This window comes from Lampris incognitus, chromosome 8, assembly GCF_029633865.1.
Source record: "Lampris incognitus isolate fLamInc1 chromosome 8, fLamInc1.hap2, whole genome shotgun sequence".
Classification (NCBI taxonomy): Eukaryota; Metazoa; Chordata; class Actinopteri; order Lampriformes; family Lampridae; genus Lampris; species Lampris incognitus.
The window spans coordinates 50,568,271-50,594,148 of NC_079218.1; the positions used below are offsets into that span (position 1 = coordinate 50,568,271).

The window sequence follows — 25,878 nt, forward strand, 5'->3', positions numbered from 1 at the left end:
GAGTTAACAGATAAAAACAAACACATACGTGAAATGTTCGACAACAGAAACAAAGTTATTCCCAGAGGCAAATTTTGTTGGAGGTCCATCGTGCAGAATATTGCTTGGAAGAAAGCATGGTTACTACCCTTCGGATTTTGTGTGGCAAACAAAATTAGAGAAAATAATTTCAACATTTTACATGAGCCTACCCTGTAAATTTGACGGTTTCAAAATTTATGAATGTGGAAAGTACATGTTCTTTCTGCAAACAACAAAACGAAACTGTTAATCATGTTTATTTTTTATTTTTTAAATAATTGCTCTAAAGCATCATCCTTTTGAAAAGACAGCATCCCATTTATTTAGTTATGTGAACATGAACTACGCCTTTCTTCTCAGAGACGTAATAATCTGTTATCAGAATGATGGCTGCAGGAATATTGAATATGTCACTAATGTGGTAATACTACTGGGAAAGTTTAATATTTATAAACAAATGTACTAATTTCATCCCAAATATTCACCCTTTTCTTTATGAAATTAAGGCTTTTGAATCCTATCAGTAATATGAAAAACAAAATAATGAAAAGTTATACTTTATCGCCTAAATGAAATTATGAACAGAAACCCCATATTGTATTTTTCCCCTTTTAAACTATTTTAGTGTGTTTATGTACTGAGCTGGATTTGTTGGACGGTCTGCTGCACGCACATATTTTCCCATATGTTGTATTTGTTTTTAAATATTGTTGTAATTTTCAATGTAAAAAAAAAAAGAGACTAAAATGTGTAGGCTAAAACATCAGGTTATATTTTAATTTGGGGAATAAGGGGGAGAAACTTCTTTCTAAATGCACGTAGTTGTGAGAGACTTGTCTGTGTATTTCAAGGTTTGAAACATTTTGTTCTCATGAACAGAAACAGTCTTGGATGGCAGGAGTACTTGGCAGGTTTGGCTGATGGATGTGTTTGGACTGTGTTCACAAAACTTTATGTACCAACAAAATGTGGTTAAAATGAAAAGTAAAAGTGAAAACAAGTCAAATAAGAAGTAAATATTTGAGTAAATTAATGGAATTTTTTGGCCTCTATGCAGTTTTTCATTCTTATTCCTTTAATTTGACAAGCATTCTCTTTGCAAATCTGGAGATCTGATGTATTTAAGATTTATATGTGCAGTAGATGATATAGGATCTTCTTTTACACAGGAGTAATTTCACTGCTGGTTTCTTAATGATAGATATGATGTACTTGTTTCCTCAGAGGTCCAGAGGAAGTAAACATTGAGGGGCTGGATTTAAGGGTGCAGGGAGAAAATGGGAAAAACAGCTGTCAGCCATGTCAGATTTAGTGTGGTTATTTTAGCTAAATGGATGGTTGAGATGCCCGGGAGCCGGAAAGACGGCTGAGCGGAGACGCAGCAGTGACAATACATCAGACACTTTGTTTTCCCTCGATCGAGGCAGATTCCTCTGGTTCTAACAGCCGTGTTTCACAGCAGACACAATTGAAACCAACCGCGTTGCTGGTTTACTGGGCTGGTTGTCTGGAGTGATGGGAAAATGACTGCAAAAACAAACCCTGTCAGTGGTACAAGAAACAAACAAACAAACAGACTTCTAGAAGAATGACAAGAATGAAGCTCGTGGAACAACAACATAGTCAGAATAAAGTCAGGGCTGCTCGCTGGTCTTTGTTCTGTCTCTAAGTCTGTTTGCACTCAAAGTGACGCAGTTACCATTTAACCAAAACCAATCCCGTTTCTTCTGGTGAGGTTAGCTGTGAAGACAGTCCCAGAAGTAGTAGTCCAAATGATTCTGTGGGGTCCTACTGTAAAATCTGTTTTCATGCATTTGTAGACCTGACAGAAGGAGTCGTTTACCCCCTGTTGAGGGACAAGCCATGTCAGCGTCGTCCCCTCTGCTATCAGGTTACAGCTGTTGACTGCACATGGCTGAGGGACAGCTGCCCTAAATGGAACAATGTCACACAAGGACACTTCAGACTGCTCGGCAATATGATCTGCATTTTATACCACCACCATATTTACCCCTCCTCTCGAATCTCTTCTGTAGGAGCGACAGAGACTGGAGACCATCCTTAATCTGTGTACAGAATATGAAAAAGAGGACGGTCTTACTGGGCTGGATGAGGCGGTGAGGACAGAGCTGTTCCCCGGGCCAACGAAGTTTGGCCTTAGAAGAACCTGTTCAGACAACGGAGGTGGGATGTCCATTCTGGGAGAAGAAAGGTCCCTGAGGGTGAGAGATAATGACGAGGAGAACCAGAGAGAGGAGTCCAGCAGCACAGAAAGTACTCATCAGGAGGTGGGACCATCACTCGTAAACCCATGCACAATTCATATACAAGCATGCACACTCCCAGAGGTATACAGAGAAAGATACAAACACACAAGTAGAGGCACACACACACACACACACACACACACACACACACACACGCTTACTAATAAAGCTATGAGGTTCACATTGCTTTGTGTTTTCCCCAAACAGACAAAGCTGTGACAAAAATTTCTGTCGCTATTTCTGACCTCAGTGTGACTATCTCCTGAGCCACGTCCTGCCCAGAGCGGGCAGTCAGGAGCAGGTGTATCTGGAGGAGGAGAGGAGTCGGGTGTTGGCAAGCGTCGATGACCTGAAGAACAGAGTCAGTGAGCTGGAGCAGCAGCTACAGGAGACAAGACAGGAGGTCGACATATGCACACACACACACACACACACACATTACAACAGACATGGACACAGAGCTATATGACTGGACAAAGACAACAGTAGAGGTCTTAAATGAGGCACCTTGGTTCTATCTGAATGCATCCAAAATGGTTCCTTATCAACTCTCAAAGGCTTATGTTAGCATGCAAAGAAATACAGTCTTTGCTCAACATACTCTTGAATGACATCAAAATTGTTACAGCAGTTGCTCCCCGGTGTTCTGTTCAGTTACTTAGCTTTCTGGAATGTATACTTTGTCACAGAAATACAGAGTAAAACATGCAGTGAAAGGAAAGGGGGTACTCAGTCTGTCACTGTGTGAAAAAAGACATAGGCCTATGAGTCCGCGGTGGTGTAGCGGTCTAAGCATCGGCCTTGTGTCGATGCAGTTGCCCACTGGGGACCGGGGTTCGCACCTCGGTCTTGTCAGATCCGACTATGGCCGGACTCGACGAAGCAGCAGTAATTGGCAACGCTGTCTTCGGGAGGGGGGCGGAGTTGGCTTGTGTTCGTCGCATGAATGCGTCTCTGGGGGTGTCGGAAAAAGCAGTAGTTCGGCCTGGAGTCGCCTTGTCACGAAAGTGGGGAGGCGTCTCCTTCGAGACTGCCGGCCGGAGAGATGCAGTTGGCGAACGCATGCAGTACGAGGGTGGGTGTTTTAATTAAAATAGGGATCAATTGTCCACCAAATTGGGAGAAATCAGCAATAATTTTATAGAAAGAAGACATAGGCCTAGTATATAGAGATAAAAGACAAAATATCAGTGCATTCTTAAGTCAAAATAAAACAAACAATAAATAAAAAATAAAAACCTAGCTGTCTCAAGTATGTGAAAGGTCGTATATGTTGAGAGTTCTTATGGCCTGTGGATAGAAACTTCTCTTTAGTCTCTCTGATTTGGCCCTAAGACTATAGAGGCGTCTACCAGACCCCAATGGCCTGAACAGTCCGTTGTGAGGGTGAGAAGTGTCGCTCATGATCTTCTTGGCTCTCGTTCTCACCCTTCTGGTGTAAGTGACCTGCAGGATGGGGAGGGATGTTCTGGTGGTACATTCAGCTGAATGCACCACTCTCTGCAGGTCAACTCGGTCATGGGCAGAACAGTTTCCATACCAGGCGGTAATGCAACCTGTTAGGACGCTCTCCACAGCCGGGGAATAGAATGTCTTCAGTGAAATGGTCATGAAACGCTCATATTATGACCACTTCACTTTTATCATGAGTATACCATGATAATCTGCAAATTATTTTTTGATGATGTCTGGGGTATTTTAATTTGTTGAGACAAAGTGTGTAAGTACAAGCCATTCTGTCCTTGTATAACCAAAGTGAAAGCTGAGTCCACATTCTTGACATAAAGTCAAACACGTTTTCGGTGGGTGTTGGACTCCGCCAAGGTTGTCCCTTGTCTCCGATTCTGTTTGTGATAGTCATGAACAGGATCTCAAGGTGCAGCCAAGGTGAGGAGTGTGTCCATTTTGGGAACCTCAGAATTGCATCTCTACTCTTTGCAGATGATGTGGTTTTGTTGGCTTCATCAGAATGTGACCTCCGGTGTGCACTGGGGCAGTTTGCAGCTGAGTGGTAAATGGTCGGGATGAGAGTCAGCACCTCTAAGTCTGAGGCCATGGTTTATCTACCGGAAAATGGTGGCTTTTCCCTCTGGGTTGGGGATGACTTGTTGCCTCAAGTGAAGGAGTTCAAGTATCTCGGGGCCTTGCTCACGAGTGAGGGTAGGATGGAGCGGGAGACTGACAGGCGGATTGGTGCAGCATCAGCAGTAATGCAAACGTTGTACTGGACCGTTGCGGTGAAGAGGGAGCAAGGCGGAAGGCAAAGCTCTGAATTTACCAGTCAATCTTTGTTCCAACCCTCACCTATGGTCAGGAGCTTTGGGTAGTGACTGAAAGGGTGAGATCGCGGATACAAATGGATGAAATGAGTTTCCTCCTTAGGATGTCTGGGCTCAGCCTTAGAGATAGGATGAGGAGCTCGGACATCTGGAGGGAGCTCAGAGTAGAGCTGCTGCTCCTTCGTCTCAAAAGGAGCCAGTTGAGGTGGTTCGGGCATCTGATTAGGATGCCTCCAGCTGGGAGGAGACCCCGGGGTAGACCCAGAACTCGCTGGAGGGACTACATGTCCTATCTGGCCTGGGAACGTCTTGTGATCCCCCAGGAGGAGCTGGAGGGAATTGCTGGGGAGAGGGAAGTCTGGAGTGCCCTACTTAGCTTGCTGCCACCGTGACGCAACCCCGGAGAAGTGGCTGTTGATGAGATGAGAAAGTGTGTAAGTGACATGTACTCGGGGAGAGGTTGGATTTAAACTCTTAAATGTCTTTTTGGTCGGTTCCCAGATGGAGATGGAGCAAGCCCTCCTGCAAGCAGAGAAGCAGGAGGAACAGTTGCAGCTGGAGATGGAGACTGAACTGATTTCTCAGCTACAGCTCAAACTCAGCCAGTTGGACAAGGCCACCCAGAGAGAGAAGGACAAGGTGGGCTCCCAGGACAACTCCCCATCACTGTCAATATTACACAAAACTGCATGTGAATGTCACACATATGAGATGCACGCACACCCTGTTGCATCAGTGATGCATATCTTAGAGTCTGCATGGGTGACCTGATGTGACCCCCCTGAAAAAAAAATCCATAGAGGCTTTCTTAACAACTATCTTGATGAAAATTGAAAGTAAAAAAATAAGCTAATATTTTTGCTTTTTGAAATAAACAAGAAAACGTAAACAGGGGGTTACTTGTACTCTAGTACTGTACCAAAAATATACCGAATACCAACACTTCTCAGATCTCCAATGACTTAAATTGGTTGTTTAGCAAAACATCGCTGTGTCTTAAACACCAGTCCCAAAGTTTCTCGCTCTCTTCAGTATCTGATGCTTCTTGTGATAAAGAAACAGCAGACACATGACTCAGGTGTACCAACGGGCTTACATCTGGGTGCGTATGAAACCAAGACGTTGATACAGAACCATATAAATTCCATATTTTTGAAAAAAGAAAATATGAGCCTGGCAACTGCTAACCCCTTGACCCTGGCACTCTTAACCTCCACTTTACTCCTCATTCACTTTAACTAGCCTGGCCTCTAACCTGTGAGGCTTGGCTGCATGGATTTGAGATGTGTGTGTTTTTTTTATTTCTGCTGGGGCCGTGTGTGTATGTGTGCACGTGTACGTGTGTGTGGTGTGTGTGTGTGTGTGTGTGCATGTATATTTGGGTGTGTACTGAATATGTGTGCGTGTGTGTATTGTACGTGTGTGTTTATGTGTGTCTTTAGGGGAGGGCTAATGTGTCGGCTGAGCGGAAGGTCCTGGAGAGGCAGAGGGATGAGTACAATGAGCTGAAGAGGCAGTTTGATAAATGCCCCTTGTCTCAAAGGGAACAGTTGCAGGAGCAGCTCTGCAGGGTCAGTGTTCTCACACAGCCCACTGGCTGGCAACAGTGAGTTCTAATACACTAAAGTATGTTGTGAGCCGAAACATACTGAAGGTGCAAGCAAGCACAACATGACTATCGGAACCAGTAAAACAGAACTACCGATAGTCTGCTCATCTTGCACTTCTTCCTAGCCATTTACTATTCATTACTATTCATTCCTTTGGACATTATCATTATTCATTCATTGACATTATCGTGTCAATTTTAAAGGCTCATTTTGTCTTCACTATTAGCAAATATGTCTTCGCTATTTTGTTAGAGTGACCAGTATACTCCGATCAGCCAAAACATTAAAACCACCTGCCTAATATTGTGTAGACCCCCCCCCCCCCGCCACCAAAACGGCTCTGACCCGTCGAGGCATGGACTCCACAAGACCTCTGAAGATGTCCTCTGGTATCTGGCACCAAGACATTAGCAGCAGGTCCTTTAAATCCTGTAGGTTGCGAGGTGGGGCCTCCATGGATCTGACTTGTTATTCCAGCACATCCCACAGATGCTTGATCAGATTGAGATCTGGGGAGTTTGCAGACCAAGGCAACACCTTGAACTCTTTGTCGTGTTCCTCAAACTATTCCTGAATAATGTTTGCAGCATGGCAGGGTGCATTATCCTGCTGAAAGAGGCCCCTGCCATCAGGGGATACCGTTGCCATGAAGAGGTGTACTTGGTCTGCAACGATGTTTAGGTAGGTGGTACGTGTCAAAGTAACATCCACATGAATGCCGGGACCCAAGGTTTCCCAGCAGCACACAGACCAGAGCATCACACTGCTTCCGATGGCTTGCCTTCTTCCCATAGTGCATCCTGGTGACATCTCTTCCCCAGGTAAACAATGCACACGCACCCAGCCGTCCACATGAAGTAAAAGAACACATAATTCACCAGACCAGGCCACCTTCTTCCATCACTCCATGGTCCGGTTCTGAGGCTCATATGCCCATTGTAGGCACTTTTGGCGGTGGACGGGTCATCATGGGTGCTCTAATTGGTGTGCGGCTACGCAGCCCCATACGCAGCAAGCTAAGATGCACTGTGTTCTGACACCTGTCTATCACAGCCAGCATTAATTTTTCCAGCAAATTGAGCTACAGTAGCTCTTCTGTGGGGTGGACAGAGGCTAGCTTTCGCTCCCCATGCACGTCAATGAGCCTTGGACGCTCATGATCCTGTCGCCAGTTCACCGGTTGTCCTTCCCTGGACCATTTTTGACCACTGCATACAGGGAACACCCCACAAGACCTGTCGTTTTGGAGTTGCTCTGTCCCAGTCGTCTAGCCGTCATAATTTGGCCCTTGTCAGAGTTGCTCAGATACTTACGCTTGTCAATTTTTCCTGCTTCCAACGCATCAACTTCAAGAACTGACTGTTCACTTGCTGCCTGATATATCCCACCCCTCGACAGGTGCCATTGTGCCGAGATAATCAATTTTATTCCCTTACCTGTCAGTGGTTTTAATGTTTTGGGTGATCGGTGTATAACATCTGTGGAAGTTAATTTTTCTGTACAAACCAACCACACTAGTGCTGTAAAAATGTTAGAAGCCCAGACAAATTATGACAAGTAATGCAATATTCAAGTTTAAACACCAAATGTCATACATCAAAATGCTGAGCATCACAAAGTGAAAGAGGGTTAATGTTAGACCTAGGGTTAAACAGACTATTTTAGTGAGTTTGCTGACATCTACAGGTTGAAAAGTAAAAGTTAAAAACATGGCAGGCTGGTCTTGGTACTCTGTGATGTAAGCATAGCAGGATAAACACAGCTGCAGATAATAACATTATTAATGGATCTGCTGGCTTTAGGTGTACCAAAGAACCAGCACCGACAGTACTGCTGACAGTTGTTAGTTCCTGCTCTGTCTGTCAATGCTGATAGATGTGTTGGTACACCGAAATCGAACAGACCCATTAGTGTTATCTGCAGCTGTGTTTATCCAGTTATGCTTACATCACCGAGTACCAAGCCCAGCCTTCCATGTTGTTAGCCTTTATATAGTTTTTAACCTGTACATGTTACTAAACTCACTAAAAGGTCTAGGGTATAGTTGCTCTTTAAAAGCACAATGAGTAGGATTTTTCGGTTGTGGTTTGTAAATATAACATTCAAAGAGGGCCCCTCCTCCCCGGCTCAAGGACACCAGAAGGACATGCCTCCAGTTTACAGGCCAACTCCACGTCACTCTTCATCCCCATCCTCTCCTTCAGTGCTCGCCAGCAAGTGAAAACCCAACAGGCTGAAACAATTCGGGCTCGAGTCAATTTCCTTTTTTTATAGCTTGGGTCGGACCTCGGCTGATTTAACTTCTCTGCTTTCATTGTACACATATACATGCAGAGCACACACAGGCCACTGTGTGAGATATTGTTATCTATCCATCCATTATCTGAACCGCTTATCCTGCTCTCGGGGTCGTGGGGATGCTGGAGCCTATCTATCCTAGCAGTCATTGGGCAGCAGGTGGGGAGACACCCTGGACAGATCGCCAGGCCATCACACACACACACACACACACATATATATATATAGGGACAATTTAGTAATGCCGATCCACCTGACCTACATGTCTTTGGACTGTGGGAGGAAACCGGAGCCCCCGGAGGAAACCCACACAGACACGGGGAGAACATGCAAACTCCACACAGAGGACGACCCGGGACGACCCCCAAGGTCTGACTACCCCGGGGCTCGAACCCAGGACCTTCTGTGAGGCGACCGCGCTAACCACTGCGCCACTGTGTCGCCCAGATATTGTTATATTAATTATAAATATTATACACACACATGTCCGCGTGTATTACACGTGACGATTGACCATGCCGTGTGTGTGGGTTTGCGTGTGTCAGAGAGAGCTTAAAGTGATACTGGTGTCCGTCTCGGGTGGGGCTTGGGCTGAAAAATTGCAGACTTTGTCGGGCCAGGAGTTGTGTGGAGTTTGCATGTTCTCCTCGTGTCTGTGTGGGTTTCCTCCGGGGGCTCCGGTTTCCTCCCACAGTCCAAAGACATGTAGGTCAGGTGGATCGGCATTACTAAATTGTCCCTATATAGGGCTGCAGTTTTTGGTCCGTGCAGGGCTGTCGAGTCCACGCCTCGGCGATGTTTGGTGGCACGTGGAGGACCGACAGCGTATTAGGCATGACTGGTCATAATGTTCTGGCTCATCAGCGTATATAGGAAGATATTTTTTAGAATTAAAACTGAAATTTAGGAATCAAGTGGGAATTTCAATATTAACGTTGATGTATTTTAGGAATCGAGACAGAACTTTGAGGAAAAAGATCAAAATCTGTTTTTGCATGTTCTATGAAATCATGAGTGAAGTGCAAACCACCCTCCAGTAACCACAGCAGTGTTCAACGATCTAACAAACAAATGTTGAAATTACAAAATTCTGACATGTATCATTAAATTTTGAAATGTCTTAAAGAGTAGAAATGTTGACGTTGCCTACCTTTACGTTGGTTATTTGAAAGCTGTGCTGCTCCGGTGGTGGTTACTGGGCGACGGCTGGCACTCTTCTGAAGACGAGTGACTTCAGGAAACGTAGGAAAATACCTCAGAACCGTTTTCCTCAAGATTTTGTCTTGATTCTCAAAGTTAGGGATCGATGTTAATTCCAATAATCCAACTTTATTCATGAAAACACGTGAATTTTTTTCCCCTTGCCTTGCCCTTAGAAAGTCTACTGCTACTACTACTACTACTACTACTACTTTTGACTGCTGCTGTTAGGGGTCACCACAGCGGATCATCCGTTTCCATCTCTTCCTGTCTTCTGCGTCTTCCTCTGTCACACCAGCCACCTGCATGTCCTCCCTCACCACATCCATAAACCTCCTCTTTGGCCTTCCTCTTCTCCTCTTCCCTGGCAGCTCCATATTCAGCATCCTTCTCCCAATATACCCAGCATCTCTCCTCCACACATGTCCAAGCCATCTCCATCTTGCCTCTCTTGCTTTGTCTCCAAACCATCTAACCTGAGCTGTCCCTCTAATATAATCGTTCCTAATCCTGTCCTTCTTCATCACTCCCAATGAAAGTCTTATCATCTTCAACTCTGCCACCTCCAGCTCCTCCTCCTGTCTTTTCATCAGTGCCACCATCTCCAAACCATACAGCATAGCTGGTCTCACTGCCATCTTGTAAACCTTCCCTTTAACTCTTGCTGGTACCCTTCTGTAACAAATCACTCCTGACACCCTTCTCCACCCACTCCATCCTGCCTGCACTCTCTTCTCCACCTCTCTTCTGCACTCCCCGTTACTTTGGACAGTCGACCTCAAGTATTTAAACTCATACGCCTTCGCTGTTTAGAAAGTCTACACGGCAAAAAACAAAACACATGAAAAGCGATTTTTGCAGATCGGCTCTAAGCTACATCTGGAGATGGTTTGAAACGCGATTCATTGGATTTCTACAGATGTGTCTCAGTCAGGAGAACAGCAGTGTCAAATATTAAAATAGCCACTTTTGAAATTTCTTCGCAAGTTTCTTCCTTTATAAGATTTTATTTTCAAAATGCCAAATTAATTCACAAATTCAGATTTTATTTCTCAAAACCATTAAAAATACATATGTCAAGATGTCTCCTTTCCAGATGTGGTGCCATCACGCAGCCTCATGCTCTCTGTTCTGATTCTTCTCGTTTCCAGCCCTGTGTTGTGCACATGGCCCTCACCCATTTATATAACTGCTTCATTTCTGCCAATATCTCATTCTGAATGCTGGAGAAGGCCAACTCCAATTAGCGATCGGTTAACCAGTATTGTCATTAACAGCCATCTTCCCACTCCTTTCCAAAAAGATTGCAAGTTTTCCATATTTTGAATTTCATCTAACATGATAGCCGTCTGTCATTGAATCAATATTTTGTAAAATGTATATTGTCAAGTCCTTGCTTTCAGTTTTTCAGTGTGTTCAGAAGGTGAGGATGATCTGTGTGTGTGTGTGTGTGTGTGTGTGTGTGTGTGTGTGTGTGTGTGTGTGTGTGTGTGTGTGAGCAGGAGGCTGAGGCTCTGGAGTGTGGGACCAAGAAGTTTGAGGAGCTGGAGTTCTGCCAGCTTGAAGAGGAGAGCAGTCTGGAGGAGCGGAAGGAGTCCCAGACCATCCAGCTGCTCCAGGAGAGAGCAGAATACCATCGCAGCGTGACCAAGAGGAAGGTAGGCCACGTGCAGGATGTACGCCCACACTCACGCATGCTCTTCCAACAACAGAGCAAGGTAAGACACGGGTTGAGACTCGGGCCATATGACCGTTTTACAAAAAGGGATTTGACATGTCGGCCCTCAGGAGAAGATGATGGCCTTGGAGGCCCAGGCCAAGCAGCTGGGCCTGCAGGCTGCTCAGGACCGTGAGAGGATGACTAAAGACAAGAGCCTGGCTTTGCAGCTGCTGCAGAAGGTAAGCCTCTTGACATTAGAGGATTATTCCAGTTTTTTACAACCTGGGTCTTGAATGAATATATATTTTTTTGCCATCGTTCATATCGGACACAGTGTCATTTTACCTGTCATCTTCAGTACCTATCATTTTGGAGATGTTGGACATGAGGCCAACGACTAGACAGCTTTACACGAGCCTTAAACCTCTTGTTTTAACAACAACAACAAAGCAAACCTGGACCTTGTGTCTCAGAATGTGTACAGGATCTGACATTATCTGTGACTCCTCAGGTACACTGGCCGGGTCGTTAATGATATTGGACATTTCTGATAATAACTTTTAACTTGCACTTCATTTTCATTTCCAAATATGTGGCTTGGATAACTGGACTTGTTGAAACATGTTGTGGTGCTCGTATTGTGTTGCTCCATAAGATACCGCCGTGGGCGTCTGGATGGCGTGGCGGTCTATTCCGTTGTCTACCGACACAGGGATCGCCGGTTCGAATCCCCGTGTTGCCTCCGGCTTGGTCGGGCGTCCCTACTGATACAATTGGCCGTGTCTGCGGGTGGGAAGCCGGATGTGGGTAAGTCCTGGTCGCTGCACCAGTGCATCCTCTGGTCGGTCGGGGTGCCTGTTTGGGGGAACTGGGGGGAATAGCGTGATCCTCCCACGCGCTACTTCCCCCTGGTGAAACTCATCACTGTCAGGTGAAAAGAAGCAGCTGGTGACTCCACATGTATCGGAGTAAGCACGTGGTAGTCTGCAGCCCTCCCTGGATCGACAGGGGGTGTGGAGCAGCAACCGGGACAGCTCGGAAGAGTGGGGCCAAGTACAATTGGGGGGGGGATTCCCCCCCCCCCAAAAAAAATCCAAAAAAAGGATACCACCGTGAAGCTGTATCCAGCAGTGGTCCCATATCCAAAATCTCCACAATGAAGCCAGTTGATAAAATGATGTCATAACTGCTATGCATGATGGCAAAAACTATGCAAATAAGATCCAGGTTGTAAAAAAAAAGAAAAAAGTAATTATCCTTTAATGAGCCCAGTCAAAGCTGAATGATAAATTCAAATATATCATTTGAATATATCATTCATCCCAGGTTCAACCTGACGTAGACTGTGTGTAATTTATATTTCCTGCCATTGTAATTTATATTTCCTGCCATTGAATAGGCCAGATTGATTTTTATAGCCGTTGTCATAGTTTAGGTCAGATTGTTATTTATTGATGTTTCAGGTCAGATTACTATTTATATTTATTGTTGCTGAATAGATGAAACTCATATTCATTATGTTGTTGTCATGTAGGCCAGATTGCTATTTATATCCACTGTTTTAAATAGAGCAGATTGTACTTGTAACTTTTGAGATTGGTTTTCTGATGTATTGTCATTTTTTATTTTGTCTTGATTGTTCTTTGTCGGCCTGTTCAATAGTTTTCTTATGCATTGTTATGTTTTTACTTCTGTATTAATCGTTGTTTGTTTGCCTGCCCAGGGACTGCAGATGCAAATTAGCTGCCGGCTAACTCTGGTGCAATTGTAAAATTGTGCGTTTTCCCTGTCAAACAAACAATAAACTAAACTAAACTAAATGATCGACATGATTGCTGATAGCCATGGCTAGCAATGAAAGTGATGTTCATGCTGGGTCTGCATGCTAGGAGAAGGACAAGCTGTCGGCCCTGGAGATGAGCTACCACACCCTGACAGGCGGGAAGAGCTTCCCCAAACACAACGGCAGCGCAAAAGAGGTGAGTTGCAGCTCATGAGACATCACAGCACCGCCCCATCACAAACACTGCCATCTAGGATACTCAAAACGCAATACAATTACAGGAGGTGAACAGAAACAAATGCCGATTGCAAGTGGTTTTTAACTTCGATGAGCTTTTTAAACAGGAACTGCTTCACATCAGCGAACCTGACCTCGTTTGTGAGGATGGTTCTCCTCATAGTCCCTGTCCCTCTCCTGCCTCCCTCCCATCCTCTCACCTCCCCTCCCCTGAGCCCTGTCCTGAACCCTTTCCAGCCAGACCACAAGAGGTAACCTCAAACTGAAATCCTCTTGCAGACAAAACCTAACAGCTAACTGCTTGTTTTCTTGTGTAACTAAAAGAAGTGAGCATTACTGTGTGGTGGAGAACAGTTCCCAGTAGGCTTTGTGGCTCTCGATAGATCAAGATTGTCTTTGCAAGCTTCTGATCCTTTGCATCTTTGCATAACTAAGCCTTGGCGTGTGACGTACAAATTACAAATGTTACACTATGTCACTCTATACACAGGGAGCTCAGCGACCTCCAGAATTAAATGTATTGAGGAAAATTATAAGTTGTGCTAAAAATGATGAACTGACTCAGATGACCCGGTGAGAAGTCATGACATCTGGATTCTGGGATGGTTAAATCCAATGTGCAGGCAGTGGCGGGGGCAGAGTATTTTTTTTTGGCTAAATTACGATGGGGCTAATCCATTCAGTGGCGGGGCTCAAATCAGTGTCAGAATTTCAATGTGAATACATACGCAATAGAATAGCACCCCCCCCCCCCAACAGCTAGAAATACCACGCATTAGGTGACTATGGGTTAGATGATTGCGCGGTCCTTTTTTCACACGCAAAATTACATCGAGAGCAACAGACGTGGACGGTCACTACTACTACTGAGTTTACGCAATACTGTTCATGCTATTTCAACTCGTTCATGTTGTCAGGCACACTCGTCCACTGCATGCTGCACGGCGGCAGCATTTAAAACAAGAACATAACATGTAGTGTATTAACACAAAAAATGTGTCACATCGGCCTATCCATAGTGCTGAACACCAACAGTACACAATGTGTCTGAGAGTTTCACAACTGGCAGCGTAATTGTGCGTATGAGGGATTATAACTTACAATAAATGTGAATGGCGCTAGCTAGCAAGCTAATTTATCCAAACGTGTGTCCGTTCTGTTTATGAAAATGATGTCATCACTTTAATAGCGGCATTTGGTCTGCGCCCATTGATAACACCGCTTGGAGATCGAAAATGAGAGTTTCCGTTCACATTTGCAAATTGGTCTGGCAATGCCAGGCTAATGTGGAGGCGCTGGGTTGGCTTAATTCTGCTTAGTCATTTTCTTGGTTGTTCCATGGTGGGGCTAAGGTGGGGCTAACACAATTCTTGGTTGGGCTGTTGCCCAGCCAAGCCATACCCTGTCACTGCCACTGCGTGCATGTTGTTTTTGTCAATAAGCCATACAGATAGCAGCAATTTGATATTCTGAAAGAAGAGAAAAAAAGTAATGGAATGAGACGATTACGCTATTTGTCATGTATTTATGAAGAGCAGCTCTTAACATGAAACTTGGACTATAAGACACCAAGTGCGATGGAACTGCGGAGTTTACTGGTTCTGAGGGTTGCGGCATGGACGTGGTGATCCCCCTGTCTGCTTGCTGTGTGAATCTGAGACCTTTTTTTTTTGAGTATTGGCCAACGCTACAGGGGAATTATATATCGTTTGACACATCACGGTGTACACATGTGCAACGTTCACATTGCAGAAGATGCAGTGTGAGGCAGATTGGGCACATCAGTCATGTTAGCCTAAAACTCTTATTGCTTGATAGAAAATGTAGTCTTCATTCTAGCACATCTGAAAAAAATAAACTAATTTGGTTTGATTAAATGACTTCTTGGACAACTGCCTTGTTTCCTCCTCTAAAACCACGCTGGTCATTGCCAGAGTGACACAGTCATTACACATGGAGCTTTGAACGTTAAAAGCTGCATATATCTGGTGAAATCATACAACTCCTCTGTATTTTTTAATAACAAGACTAACAATATTTATCATATAGATGTGTGTGTGTGTGTGTGTGTTTGTATATATATATATATATATATATATATATATATATATATATATACACACACACACATATACACACACACACAAACACACCAGTGTTGATTTTTTTTTTCCAGTATCGTTCAGCCCTAGCTAAAGCCTGTTGCTTGCTCCTTGTTCAGCTGTTGTGTTCTCATGTTTTGGCTGTGGGTGCAGGAGTACCTGAGGCTGTCTGATGTCTATAAGATGTATGGGAATGCTTCTCTCCAGTCCTCCTCCAATTCTCCTGCTCCTCTGCACTACCTCTCTTGTGCTGTAGCACCAGCTAAATCCTGCGAGGTACAACCCCTGCCCCCCCTCTATACCCCCCGCCCCTCTCTCTCTCTCTCTCTCTCTCTCTCTCTCTCTCTCTCTCTCTCTCTCTCTCTCTCTCTCTCTCTCTATATATATATATATATATATACCTGTCTCTCTCTCTCTATACCTGTATCTCTTTCTCTACCTGTCTCTCACTCTGTCTTGCTCTCTGTCTCTACTTACCTACCTCTCTGTATACTGTCTGTCTCTCTTTCTCTACCAGTCTCTCACTCTGTCTCTCTCTGTCGCTACCTCCCTACCTCTCTGTAAGCTTGTCTCTTTCTCTTGCTCTCACTCTTGCTCTCTCTCTCAAATTTATTTCTCTGACCTTTTCTTACCTGAACCATCCAGCAAAGCAAATTTGAAATTGTACCAAAATTAGCTTCCTGGTAAATACTACATCTTGTAAACATTCTCCACTGTTTTCCCATTATCATAAATGTGTGTGTGTGTGTGTGTGTGTGTGTGTGTGTGTGTGTGTGTGTGTCTGGGTGGCCCGTCATCAATGTGAAGGAGTACATCACGGTCAATCAGTTAAGCCAGATCTTCGGGATGCAGAAAATCGATCCCTCCACTTCTTCCTCTATCCAGTCATTTCAGCTTGTCGCCTCTGAGCCCACCTTCTCATGCCATTCAAATGCATGTGGCCCCTCCCCTTTATTTTCTGCACAGGTGTGTTGATATACCTATCCCACTGGGTCCTAGAACCCGTTTCTCAAGACTGTGTTACTGCTTTTTTCCCCACTCTGTTACTGTCATCAGTCATTGATAGCAACCACTGTACATAGCAGCTCCTTGATAATAGCTTGATATTGCTCTGAGGAATGCATCTATGTTATTTCAAACCATATTTATTTTCTTTCCACCTTGCCTGATTCTCCTGATGCTTCACTGCTTCTTTTTTCTCTTGCGGCCGATCCTTGCACTGCACTTCAGAGCCAGCCTGAGCTAAGCAGGAATGCCATGTCTGCTCTTAACCTGGAGCGCTGGTACCAGGACATCATGGCTGCTGGGGAACAGCACCAGCCATGTCCTCCACCGCTTCCCGCCAAGTGTCTTTCCACACGTAGACAGACGCAGGTAAAGTCCCCCACCCCCCCACCCCCCACTTACTGGTGTTAGCTTTCCAATTTCATGCTGTCCTTTTGGGCTCATGGTAAGGCCATCCCCAAACAAATTAGAAGTTGGCTACATGATTCTCATGCTCTGTAAATATCAGGATTTTCCTTGCAGAATACTTGCTAACTTTCTTTCATTCATAGTTTTCTACCGCTTCACACAGTACAGCCATTTAACGCTGTGGCTCGTTTAATTGGCCCTTTGATTGGGTAGCACGGTGGCCCAGTGGTTAGCACTGTCGCCCCACAGCAAGAAGGTCCTGGGTTCGAACCCCGGGGTTGTCCAACCTTGGGGGGTCATCCCAGGTCGTCCTCTGTGTGGAGTTTGCATGTTCTCCCCATGTCTATGATGGGTTTTCTCTAGGTGCTCCGGTTTCCCCCATGCATGTTAGGGTTTATACTCCTGTCTGTGCCCCTGTGCAAGGCAATGGAAAGAACTGGAGTTGGTCCCTAGGCGCTGCATGAAGGCAGCAGCCCACTGCTCCTAGCTACACAGATCACAGCTAGGATGGGTTAATTTGCAGTAACTGAATTTCCCCAAGGGGGTTAACAAAGGAAACTTAAATTTTTCCTGATTCATAAAAAAAGACAAAAATAGCATAATTTCATTTATATTGTTTATCTTTGCAACATACCCCTTACATGTCAGTTTACAGTGTTATTGTTAACCAGAATGTAACAAAAAAAAGTTCTGGTATTTTTCATTTTCCCATTTGTTCTGCTACTTAACCTTTCATTCTAACTGAACAGTAACAGCAATAACATCAACAACAGCAACAAAAATGATGATAATAATAATAATAATGATAATAATAACCACACATACTACATATCTATAGCCATCCATCCATCCACCATCCACCAGTTCCTGACCACCAGCTCCTTTTCCCCCGCCTCAGCAGGAGCCTTGGCCTCTCCACAATTGCCCACCTTAGAGGCTCCTTCCCCTCCTACCACAAGGACAATTCTCTCCATCCTGGAGAGGGATGTTAACGGACTGTTTAAGAGACAGAACCCCCGCAAAGCTTCTGGACCAGACTCTGGCTCTCCCTCCACCCCGAAGCACTGTGCCGATCGAAATGTCTGTGAACATCGGACACAGCTGTCTCCGATGTTCACAGACACTTTTAGCACGTCACTGGAGACATGCCATGTACCAACCTGCTTCAAGACCTCCACCATCACCCCCATCCCCAAAAAACCAAGGACTACAGGGCTCAGTGGCTAGACTACAGGTGTGTGGATGATGCAGTAAACATGGCACTCCACTTTATCCTCCAGCACCTGGACTCTGCAGGAACCTACACCAGGATCCTGTTTGTGGATTTCAGCTCTGCCTTCAACACCATCATCCCTGATCTGTTATAGGACAAGCTCTACCAGCTGCACCTGCCTGGGGATCCACCTGCATGTAGGGATCCACATGCAGGTGGATCCCTACCTTCTTATCTGACAGAAAGCAGCACATGAACCTGGGGAAACATGTCTATGACTCCCGGATCATCAGAACTGGTTCCCCTCAAAGCTGTTTCCTTTCCCCTCTAGTCTTCTCCCTGTATATGAACAGCTACACCTCCAGTCACTAGTCAGTCAAGCTCCTGAAGTTTGCTGATGACACCACCCTTGGTGGGCTCATTTCTGGTGGGAATGAGTTCACCTACAGGTAGGAGATTGATCACCTGGTGTCTTGGTGTGTCAAAAACATGTTAGAGCTCAGTGCTCTAAAGACAGCGGAGATGGGTGGGTACTTTAGAAAGTACTCAGCCCCTCCTGCCCCCATCACCCTGTGTGGCTCCCCAGTTGACACTGTGGAATCCCTCCATTTCCTGGGCACCATCATCACCCAGGACCTCAAGTGGGAGCTGAACATCACCTACCTCACCACGAAGGCACAGCAGAGGATGTACTTCTTGCGGCAACTGAAAAAGTTCAACATGCCAAAGCCAATGATGGTGCACTTTTACAGTGCCATCACTGAGTCCATCCTAACATCCTCCATCACTATCTGGTATGGTGCTGGCACTGTCAAGGACAAGGGCAGACTGCAGCGTATCATTCGCTCTGTTGAGAGGGTGATTGGCTGTAACCTGCTATCCCCCCATAACCGGTACACCTCCAGGACACTGAGGCGAACAGGAAAGATCATGGCCATGATATCTTCAAAACACTCCCCTCTGACAAGAGGCTAAGGTCTACACAAACCAGAACCTCACGCCACAAGAACAGCTTCTTCCCTACATCAGTAGGCCTTTTTTAACAAGCCCCCAGACACCCACAGATCCTGACATTGCCCCCTCCCATTCCCACCCCTTTTTATCTTCCCTACTGTGTTCTCTGTATCTGGACACCCTGCATAAAACCTGCACTACCCTGTAAATAACTCTTATTCTGTAAATAACTTCTTGAAATTCAAACTTAACTTTCTGCAAATACAGCTCCTGCCACCCAGTGCCGGGTTACAGGGGCTGCCACATGGTCTCATGTTCAACTCTGATCCGGTGTTAATTGTACCTTATTTGATCTTACTTATTTTATTTTGTGTGTGTGTGTGTGTGTGTGTGTGTGTGTGTGTGTGAGTGTGAGAGAGTTGTGGGCCCTGTGTGATGGCCTGGCGGCCAGAGAAGGGCATCTCAGCAATAGAGACAGTAGTGGTCATTTTCTACGTTGCTGCCTATGTGTTAAGAAGAGTAGATGGCCCTCTAGTGGACAATACAATTAAAAGCAGGGTAGTGAATTTATGTCAATTAACGCAGTTAGCGGAGCATAGCACAATCAGGTCCTCGGATACCCTCAGTATTGTTGGGTTTCTATTCTACCCTTTCAAAAGGATTTAGATTTATTGTAGATATTTCTGTAAGTATCTCCATGAAATTGTCAGCACCATGAACGCTCCGCCCACATCTCCCTTGATGCAAATGATACGATGTATTTAATGATGGGTAGTGACCAATGTAGTAAATAGTGAAGGAGCTGGGCAAGGTGGTCCCAGCAGCTCTGCTGCTGTTTGTGGGTCACAGCTGGCTGTGACCACCCCAACTATATTGTGAATATTTTCAGCCAAAATTCGTGCAGTACCAAGTGTATCTAGGGGTTTCGATAAGGTTGCTTGCTACTGCATGTGAGATTTGGACAGTGCTCCTCCATCCTCATCTCTGCAGTTAATGTAATCCTCAGCAAAGTTGCTTTATATCTCTAATAAAGAAATGGACATACCCCAAATACTTTACAACTGACCGAAAATTAAAATAATGGGTTAGTTGGTGGAAGTGGTGTCTTGTATAAATCTCATTCTTTATGAGGCCGTCTACATGACGACAGACTTGACTTTGTCCCCGAAACCACTGCTGCACAAATAATCCAGTTTTTCTTCTGATGTTCAGTCAGTTGTGAACTATCGGGAAGACAAAGCACTTTTTTTTCCCTCTGGGCAACTCCTTCCTGACAGGAGACATGATTTCGTTATTTGTGGATCAACTGTTGTCTCAAATACACCAGCGATAGAAAATATCAAAGCTGAGCTATGTTTGCCTGCACATCTTCAGGATTGCAGCTTTAAAAAGGTACATTTCAATCTTTACCCTTGGAGGGAAAACTTTATGGAGACCCAATTCACTTGTGGGAAAAATCAGGTACGTAGACCCATTGAATGAAATTCTAAAACATGTATCACTCTGTGGTACAGTGACGCTGTATATTTATGGGGATTATAAGGGATTTTTCATTGTGCTTGGTGATTGTGGGTTGCTTTCGTTGGGTTTATGAGGTGACGGAGTCAAATGGGAGGTGAGAGGACATGTCATTAACGCCAAACGATTTCATCTTCTGAAACAGATGTGTGAATGAAGACATCTGACTGTGCTTCTTCTCCTCAGGTTTTTCACCCCAAATCAGACAGCGAGGTTGGACAGTCAGCAGCATCGTGGTCCAGCTTCAGCGGCACTTCAGCTCCTCCACACTTTAACGGACTTGGGCATGAAAACAGTACATCTAGCAAAGTGAGGATGTGCTCTTTTTTATTAGTTAGTTGAAATTAGTTTTCCAGACAGTTTTTGTCCAGCTCACCCTGTGTGTTCCTTAGGGTCTGCAGCAGCAAGCACTGTCAAGTCCGAATGACGTGGACTCCAGGAGACAGCTGGCTTTGCAGAGCAAAGGTACGGCAGTCCCTCGGCCCCATGCAGCCATGTAGTGGTTCATGAAAGAAGGTGGACGACCTCTGACTTCTAGTCAGTTATTGATATTGCAAATATTATAGCCAAGTATTGCAACAATCTTTTTACTGTTCTCCCCCCAAAAAGCAATTAAACAGCTACAACTCGTGCAGAATGCCGCCGCTGGAGAACTGAACACGTGACTCCAGTTCTCACATCCCTTCCCCGGCTCCCATGTCATCACAGAATCCATTTTAAAACCCTGCTCCATGTTGGTACATCTCTTAATGGTTCATCACTGACCTGCTTTTAGGACTTGAACCTTCCAGACCTGTCAGGTCATCTGAGGCTGATCTGCGGGGAGTTCCCAGGCTGAAAACCAAACATTACCCACAATGCAGCTCACAGTGGGAACAAACTAACTGAGGAGATTAGCAGCGTGATGTTATTTAGACCCAGCTTAAAACTTTCATGCTCACTACTGCGTTTCTATTTTCCTTTAATTTCTTTATTTAATTCTTTGTTTTAATCATTTTAATATTTTTTCTTGTTATCAATAATTTTATCTTGTTTGTTATCCCATTTTTAACGTATTTTTATACCCTTATGTACTAAAGCACCTAGTATGTATTATGTAAAGGCGGTACGGTGGCACAGTGGTTAGCGCGGTCGCCTCACAGCAAGAAGGTCCTGGGTTCGAGCCCCGGGGTAGTCCAACCTTGGGGCTCGTCCTCTGTGTGGAGTTTGCATGTTCTCCCTGTGTCTGCGCGGGTTTCCTCTGGGTGCTCCGGTTTCCTCCCACAGTCCAAAGACATGTATAGGTCAGATGAATCAGCCATACTAAATTTACCCTAGGTGTGTGTGTGTGTGTGTGTGTGTGTGTGTGTGTGTGTGTGTGTGTGTGTGTGTGTGTGTGTGTGTGTGTGTATTGGCCCTGTGATGGCCTGGCGGCCTGTCCAGGGTGTCTCCCCGCCTGCCGCCCAATGACTGCCGGGATAGGCTCCAGCATCCCCGCAACCCTGAGAGCAGGATAAGCGGTTCGGATGACGGATGGATGGATGTACTAAAGCACTTTGCATGGCCTTTGTGTATGAAATGTGCTTTATAAATAAACTCACCTTACCATGCCAGAGAAAAATATTGATACGTGATGCCCTTGTGCCCATGTGCCATTGTGCCCATGCTTCTGTTGGTCAGACAATCAATATGACACAGTGCTCCCATACAGTATGATGAAATCTGTAATACATTAGGCTGCCTGTGTTAGCTTTGGACCCAATAAGCCGTTTTTACAGGGATGCAGACTGACGGGGAGCTGACGGCACACCAGCCACTGCTTCACCTTGACTGCAGTCCAAGAAACTCAGTGTCCACAGGTCTACGTCTCTGCCTCCTGCATCCATCTGTATTGGGACACTGTGCTACTTTAACATTGACTGTCTCTCCAGCAGAACCATCACGTCATCATCATGTTTCAAATCAGTGTTTCCCAACCCAGTCCTCAAGGACCTCCATCCTGCAGATTTTCTTTACAACCCTGAATAGGTCCTGTTTGTAGTTATTCAACCAATCATTAATGAATTGTCAGATTGTGCACACCTTGCATAATTAAGTGCTATGTGATGATTGGTAAGTACAAGCAGGGCTACCTATGCAGGGTTACAATGAAAATCTGCAGGATAGGGGTTCCTTGAGGACTGGGTTGGGAAACACTGTTTCAAATGGAGGAAATGCGAGAAAAGTCGCAGATTGCAGCTTTAATTTGCCTTTGGTCAGCTTGATGCCGCTTATAACAATGACTCGTTTAATTATAAAGCATTATATTTGCCCAAAAAGTTGGATCAAACTTTCGTTCCCCCCAGAAATGGCGAGTAATCTGTTTAAGTGGGTTAAATGCATCCGTGCCAGTAAAGTGATACACTGAGAGGTTACACCTCACGCTCTTCATCACTATCAGGTAAAACGTTTTGCAGAGTTCAGCACGTGGACGGACACGTATTTTGAATTTGGAAGAAAAAGTGTTTTGTTCACTAACACGAGGAGGGTGAACAGTGCTTCATGTTAATTCAGACTGCCAGCCTCAGTCAGGAGGAAGAGCACGGCTGCAGTAACCTATTAGTAGCTGCAGACAGCGCTGTGAGCCTTTGGCATCCATAAGCATCCTTTGCTTGGCTTGCAGGTCCCTCGCCCACCGTCCACCATTCCATCCTCCACCACCCGACGCCGCCTAGTGGCGGCCAGGCATACGACACGCTGAGCCTGGAGAGCTCTGACAGCATGGAGACGAGCGTTTCCGCCGGCAACTCCGCCTGTACAACAGAAAGGTGAGAGACTGTTTCCATGGCAACATTCAAGTCTGCCCCCGTCTCTCCGTGGAAGGGTCACTGCGCTTTGTTCCCACTGACAACTTGTTTTGTTATGCGTCTGTTACCCTGGCAGCTAGTACGCCGCCTGTTGCCATGCCAACATGTTGCTATGCTAACCTGTTATGAGGTTCCAATGTTTCATGCAGTGGTGTAATAGCGGTTCCAGAGCTTGGTTTAATTCTGTTCATGGAGCAGGCTTTGTCTCGCTGTGTGCAACCTATGGCTGTGAGAGCCATCTGTAATAACTTCCCATCCCAGGTATTTCTTATCATCAGACAGTCACCCCCTCCCTCTCTGTGTTGTAGTGCTGGTGGAGTGGAAGCCCAGAGGATAGAGGAGATGGAGAAGATGCTTAAGGAGGCTCAGCAGGAGAAAACCAGGCTGATTGAAAATCGAGTGAGTGCCAAACATTGTTTAAACCCGGCCCTCGGATAGCAACAGATAGATGCCCCTCACCGCCACAATGCACTGATATACCATTCTTGTTAGCTTTCCTTTACCTCGACGGGATTTGAACCCCCCAGCCTGGAAACAGATGCATCACATCACCTCTAGCACTGAGGGCCAAATATTTAGTTAGAGAGACTGAATGGATTTTGCAAAATGAGAGAGTGTAAAATGTCAATGTAAAATATTTTGGCTTCTATACAAGGCTCTGGGAGTTGCAAAACATGGTCTTCCTCAGCAAAGCGCACTCTGTGCCAATGCCTTGTGTGTATATAGACATCAGGGATAAATTTTACAAAACCCTCGACTGGGACTTGGAATTCTCCTGCGCCTCTGACGCTTACTTACTTTGTAATGCAATATTTGCCTTCCATTAACATAATTCGTCTCCATCTGCCTTTTCTTCTCCTGTTCTTCTCCTCTCTCCATCTGTTCTTCTCCCTCCTCTCCCAGGAGAGGGAGGCGCAGGCTCGGCGGCAGATGTTAGAGGAGGAGCGGCGGAGGCGAGAGGAGGCTGAAAGGAGGCTCCAGGACGAGACGGCTCACCGGCACAGGCTGGTAGAGGAGGAGGTGAAGATGAGAGAGAAGCACTTCTCTCAGGTCAGTGGCTCAGCGGGAGGAGAAGATGGAGGGAGGGTGAGAGCGATGTGGGGGGTGGGGGGGCATAGAGAGACAAGCCACTAAAGACAGACTGGATACATTAGAGTCAGTCGGGGAGGGGTGAGAAGAAGAGAAATGGAGGGAGGAAAATGGAGACAACAGAGGGCGAAATGGGTGAAAGATGGGGGAGGGGGGTCACTATTAAGTTACTGTTGTTTTAATCCCGGCTGATGGTATTTTTCTATGGTATGAATAAGGGAGGTAAACAAGCATCTTCAAACCACCAAACACACACCTGGCTTCCCTATTTACTACAGACTCACAGTGACATGCACATTAGCATGTTGTATTTGCCTTCACGAGAAGAACAAAAACAAAGGAAGCAATATTTAAACTCCCATCTTTTTTAGGCCCGTCCCATGACGCGCTACCTGCCGAACCGGAAAGAGGAGTTTGACTTGCGTGCCCACGTGGAGTCGTCCGGCCACAGCGTGGACACGTGTCCCTACGTCATCCTCACAGAGAAGATGTGTAAAGGCCACCTGGTCAAGATGGGGGGCAAGATCAAGTCCTGGAAGAAGCGCTGGTTTGTCTTCGACCGGCTCAAGAGGAACTTCTCTTACTACGTGGGTGAGGATACGTAAATCATAGGAATCACAAGAGATGGTTTGAAATTATGAATTAAAGTGAGTTGTGTAAGATACCTTGTTGCCCGAGCACTAGTCTGGAAGAGTAGTGCTCGGGCAAGTGGGGAAAAAAATGTCAACATGAGACCCTGGTCACAGAGGCAAACAGCTAATTAGACGAGAACTTCAAGGCTACAACCAAGGCACTCCGTTACAATTAATCCTTCTTGCTGTAACATTGATATCTTTCACTTTCACTTTGTGTCTTGTTGACCGGTGGGCTGCATGTAGCCTGTTTTCTTTTCTTTCTAAAGCCTCATCAAAGACAACATTTCAAACGAGCGCTTGAGTCCTTAGGCCGATGTTACGCATGAAACTTTTCCCACGCAACTTGGTCGCGTGCAGCCGAGTTGCGTCAGAATTGCGTTGTGTGTCGCCCGTTGCAATTAACTGAAAAGTTGGAAGAAACTTAGTCACATCAAGTCAATGTTTCAGCTTGACGCGACAAGGTTCACGCAACAGCCAATCAGAGCACACCTGCCGTTTGATGTCATGTTGCTCCGCAAATCTGACCCGCTTGACTCTCAAACCCCATGTTAAAACCCCACGGAGAGACACATACTAACGAGGACCCTACACAAGGGAATTATTTGAGGGAATATTTTGAAGGTGAGTCAATTTAATGTAACTAGTCCTGTTTTTGGTGGAATAAGAGTTGTCAACTGTGGGTGTTACTGAGTAACGTTAATTAACAGTAATTAACGTTAGCGTGAAGACCGTTAAGCTAGTTTATCACTGGTAACACTAACTAACGTGTAGACC

General features: G+C 45.4%; 1 protein-coding gene across 3 annotated transcripts in view; it reads left to right on the top strand.

The window, feature by feature from the left end:
• phldb1a (pleckstrin homology-like domain, family B, member 1a) overlaps positions 1 to 25,878 on the top strand; it is an 86,961-nt gene that overhangs the window by 53,839 nt on the left and 7,244 nt on the right. For 2 of the 3 annotated variants that reach the window (XM_056284960.1, XM_056284958.1), the window contains exons 7-19: positions 2,058 to 2,309; positions 2,539 to 2,691; positions 5,069 to 5,206; positions 6,010 to 6,138; positions 11,178 to 11,333; positions 11,464 to 11,574; positions 13,225 to 13,314; positions 20,742 to 20,864; positions 20,948 to 21,020; positions 23,197 to 23,341; positions 23,689 to 23,779; positions 24,284 to 24,430; positions 24,841 to 25,060. In XM_056284960.1, the coding sequence (XP_056140935.1) occupies positions 2,058 to 2,309; positions 2,539 to 2,691; positions 5,069 to 5,206; positions 6,010 to 6,138; positions 11,178 to 11,333; positions 11,464 to 11,574; positions 13,225 to 13,314; positions 20,742 to 20,864; positions 20,948 to 21,020; positions 23,197 to 23,341; positions 23,689 to 23,779; positions 24,284 to 24,430; positions 24,841 to 25,060 (1,828 nt within the window). The remainder of the gene's footprint in view (positions 1 to 2,057; positions 2,310 to 2,538; positions 2,692 to 5,068; positions 5,207 to 6,009; positions 6,139 to 11,177; positions 11,334 to 11,463; positions 11,575 to 13,224; positions 13,315 to 20,741; positions 20,865 to 20,947; positions 21,021 to 23,196; positions 23,342 to 23,688; positions 23,780 to 24,283; positions 24,431 to 24,840; positions 25,061 to 25,878) is intronic. The other variant, XM_056284961.1, reaches the window with a different exon arrangement.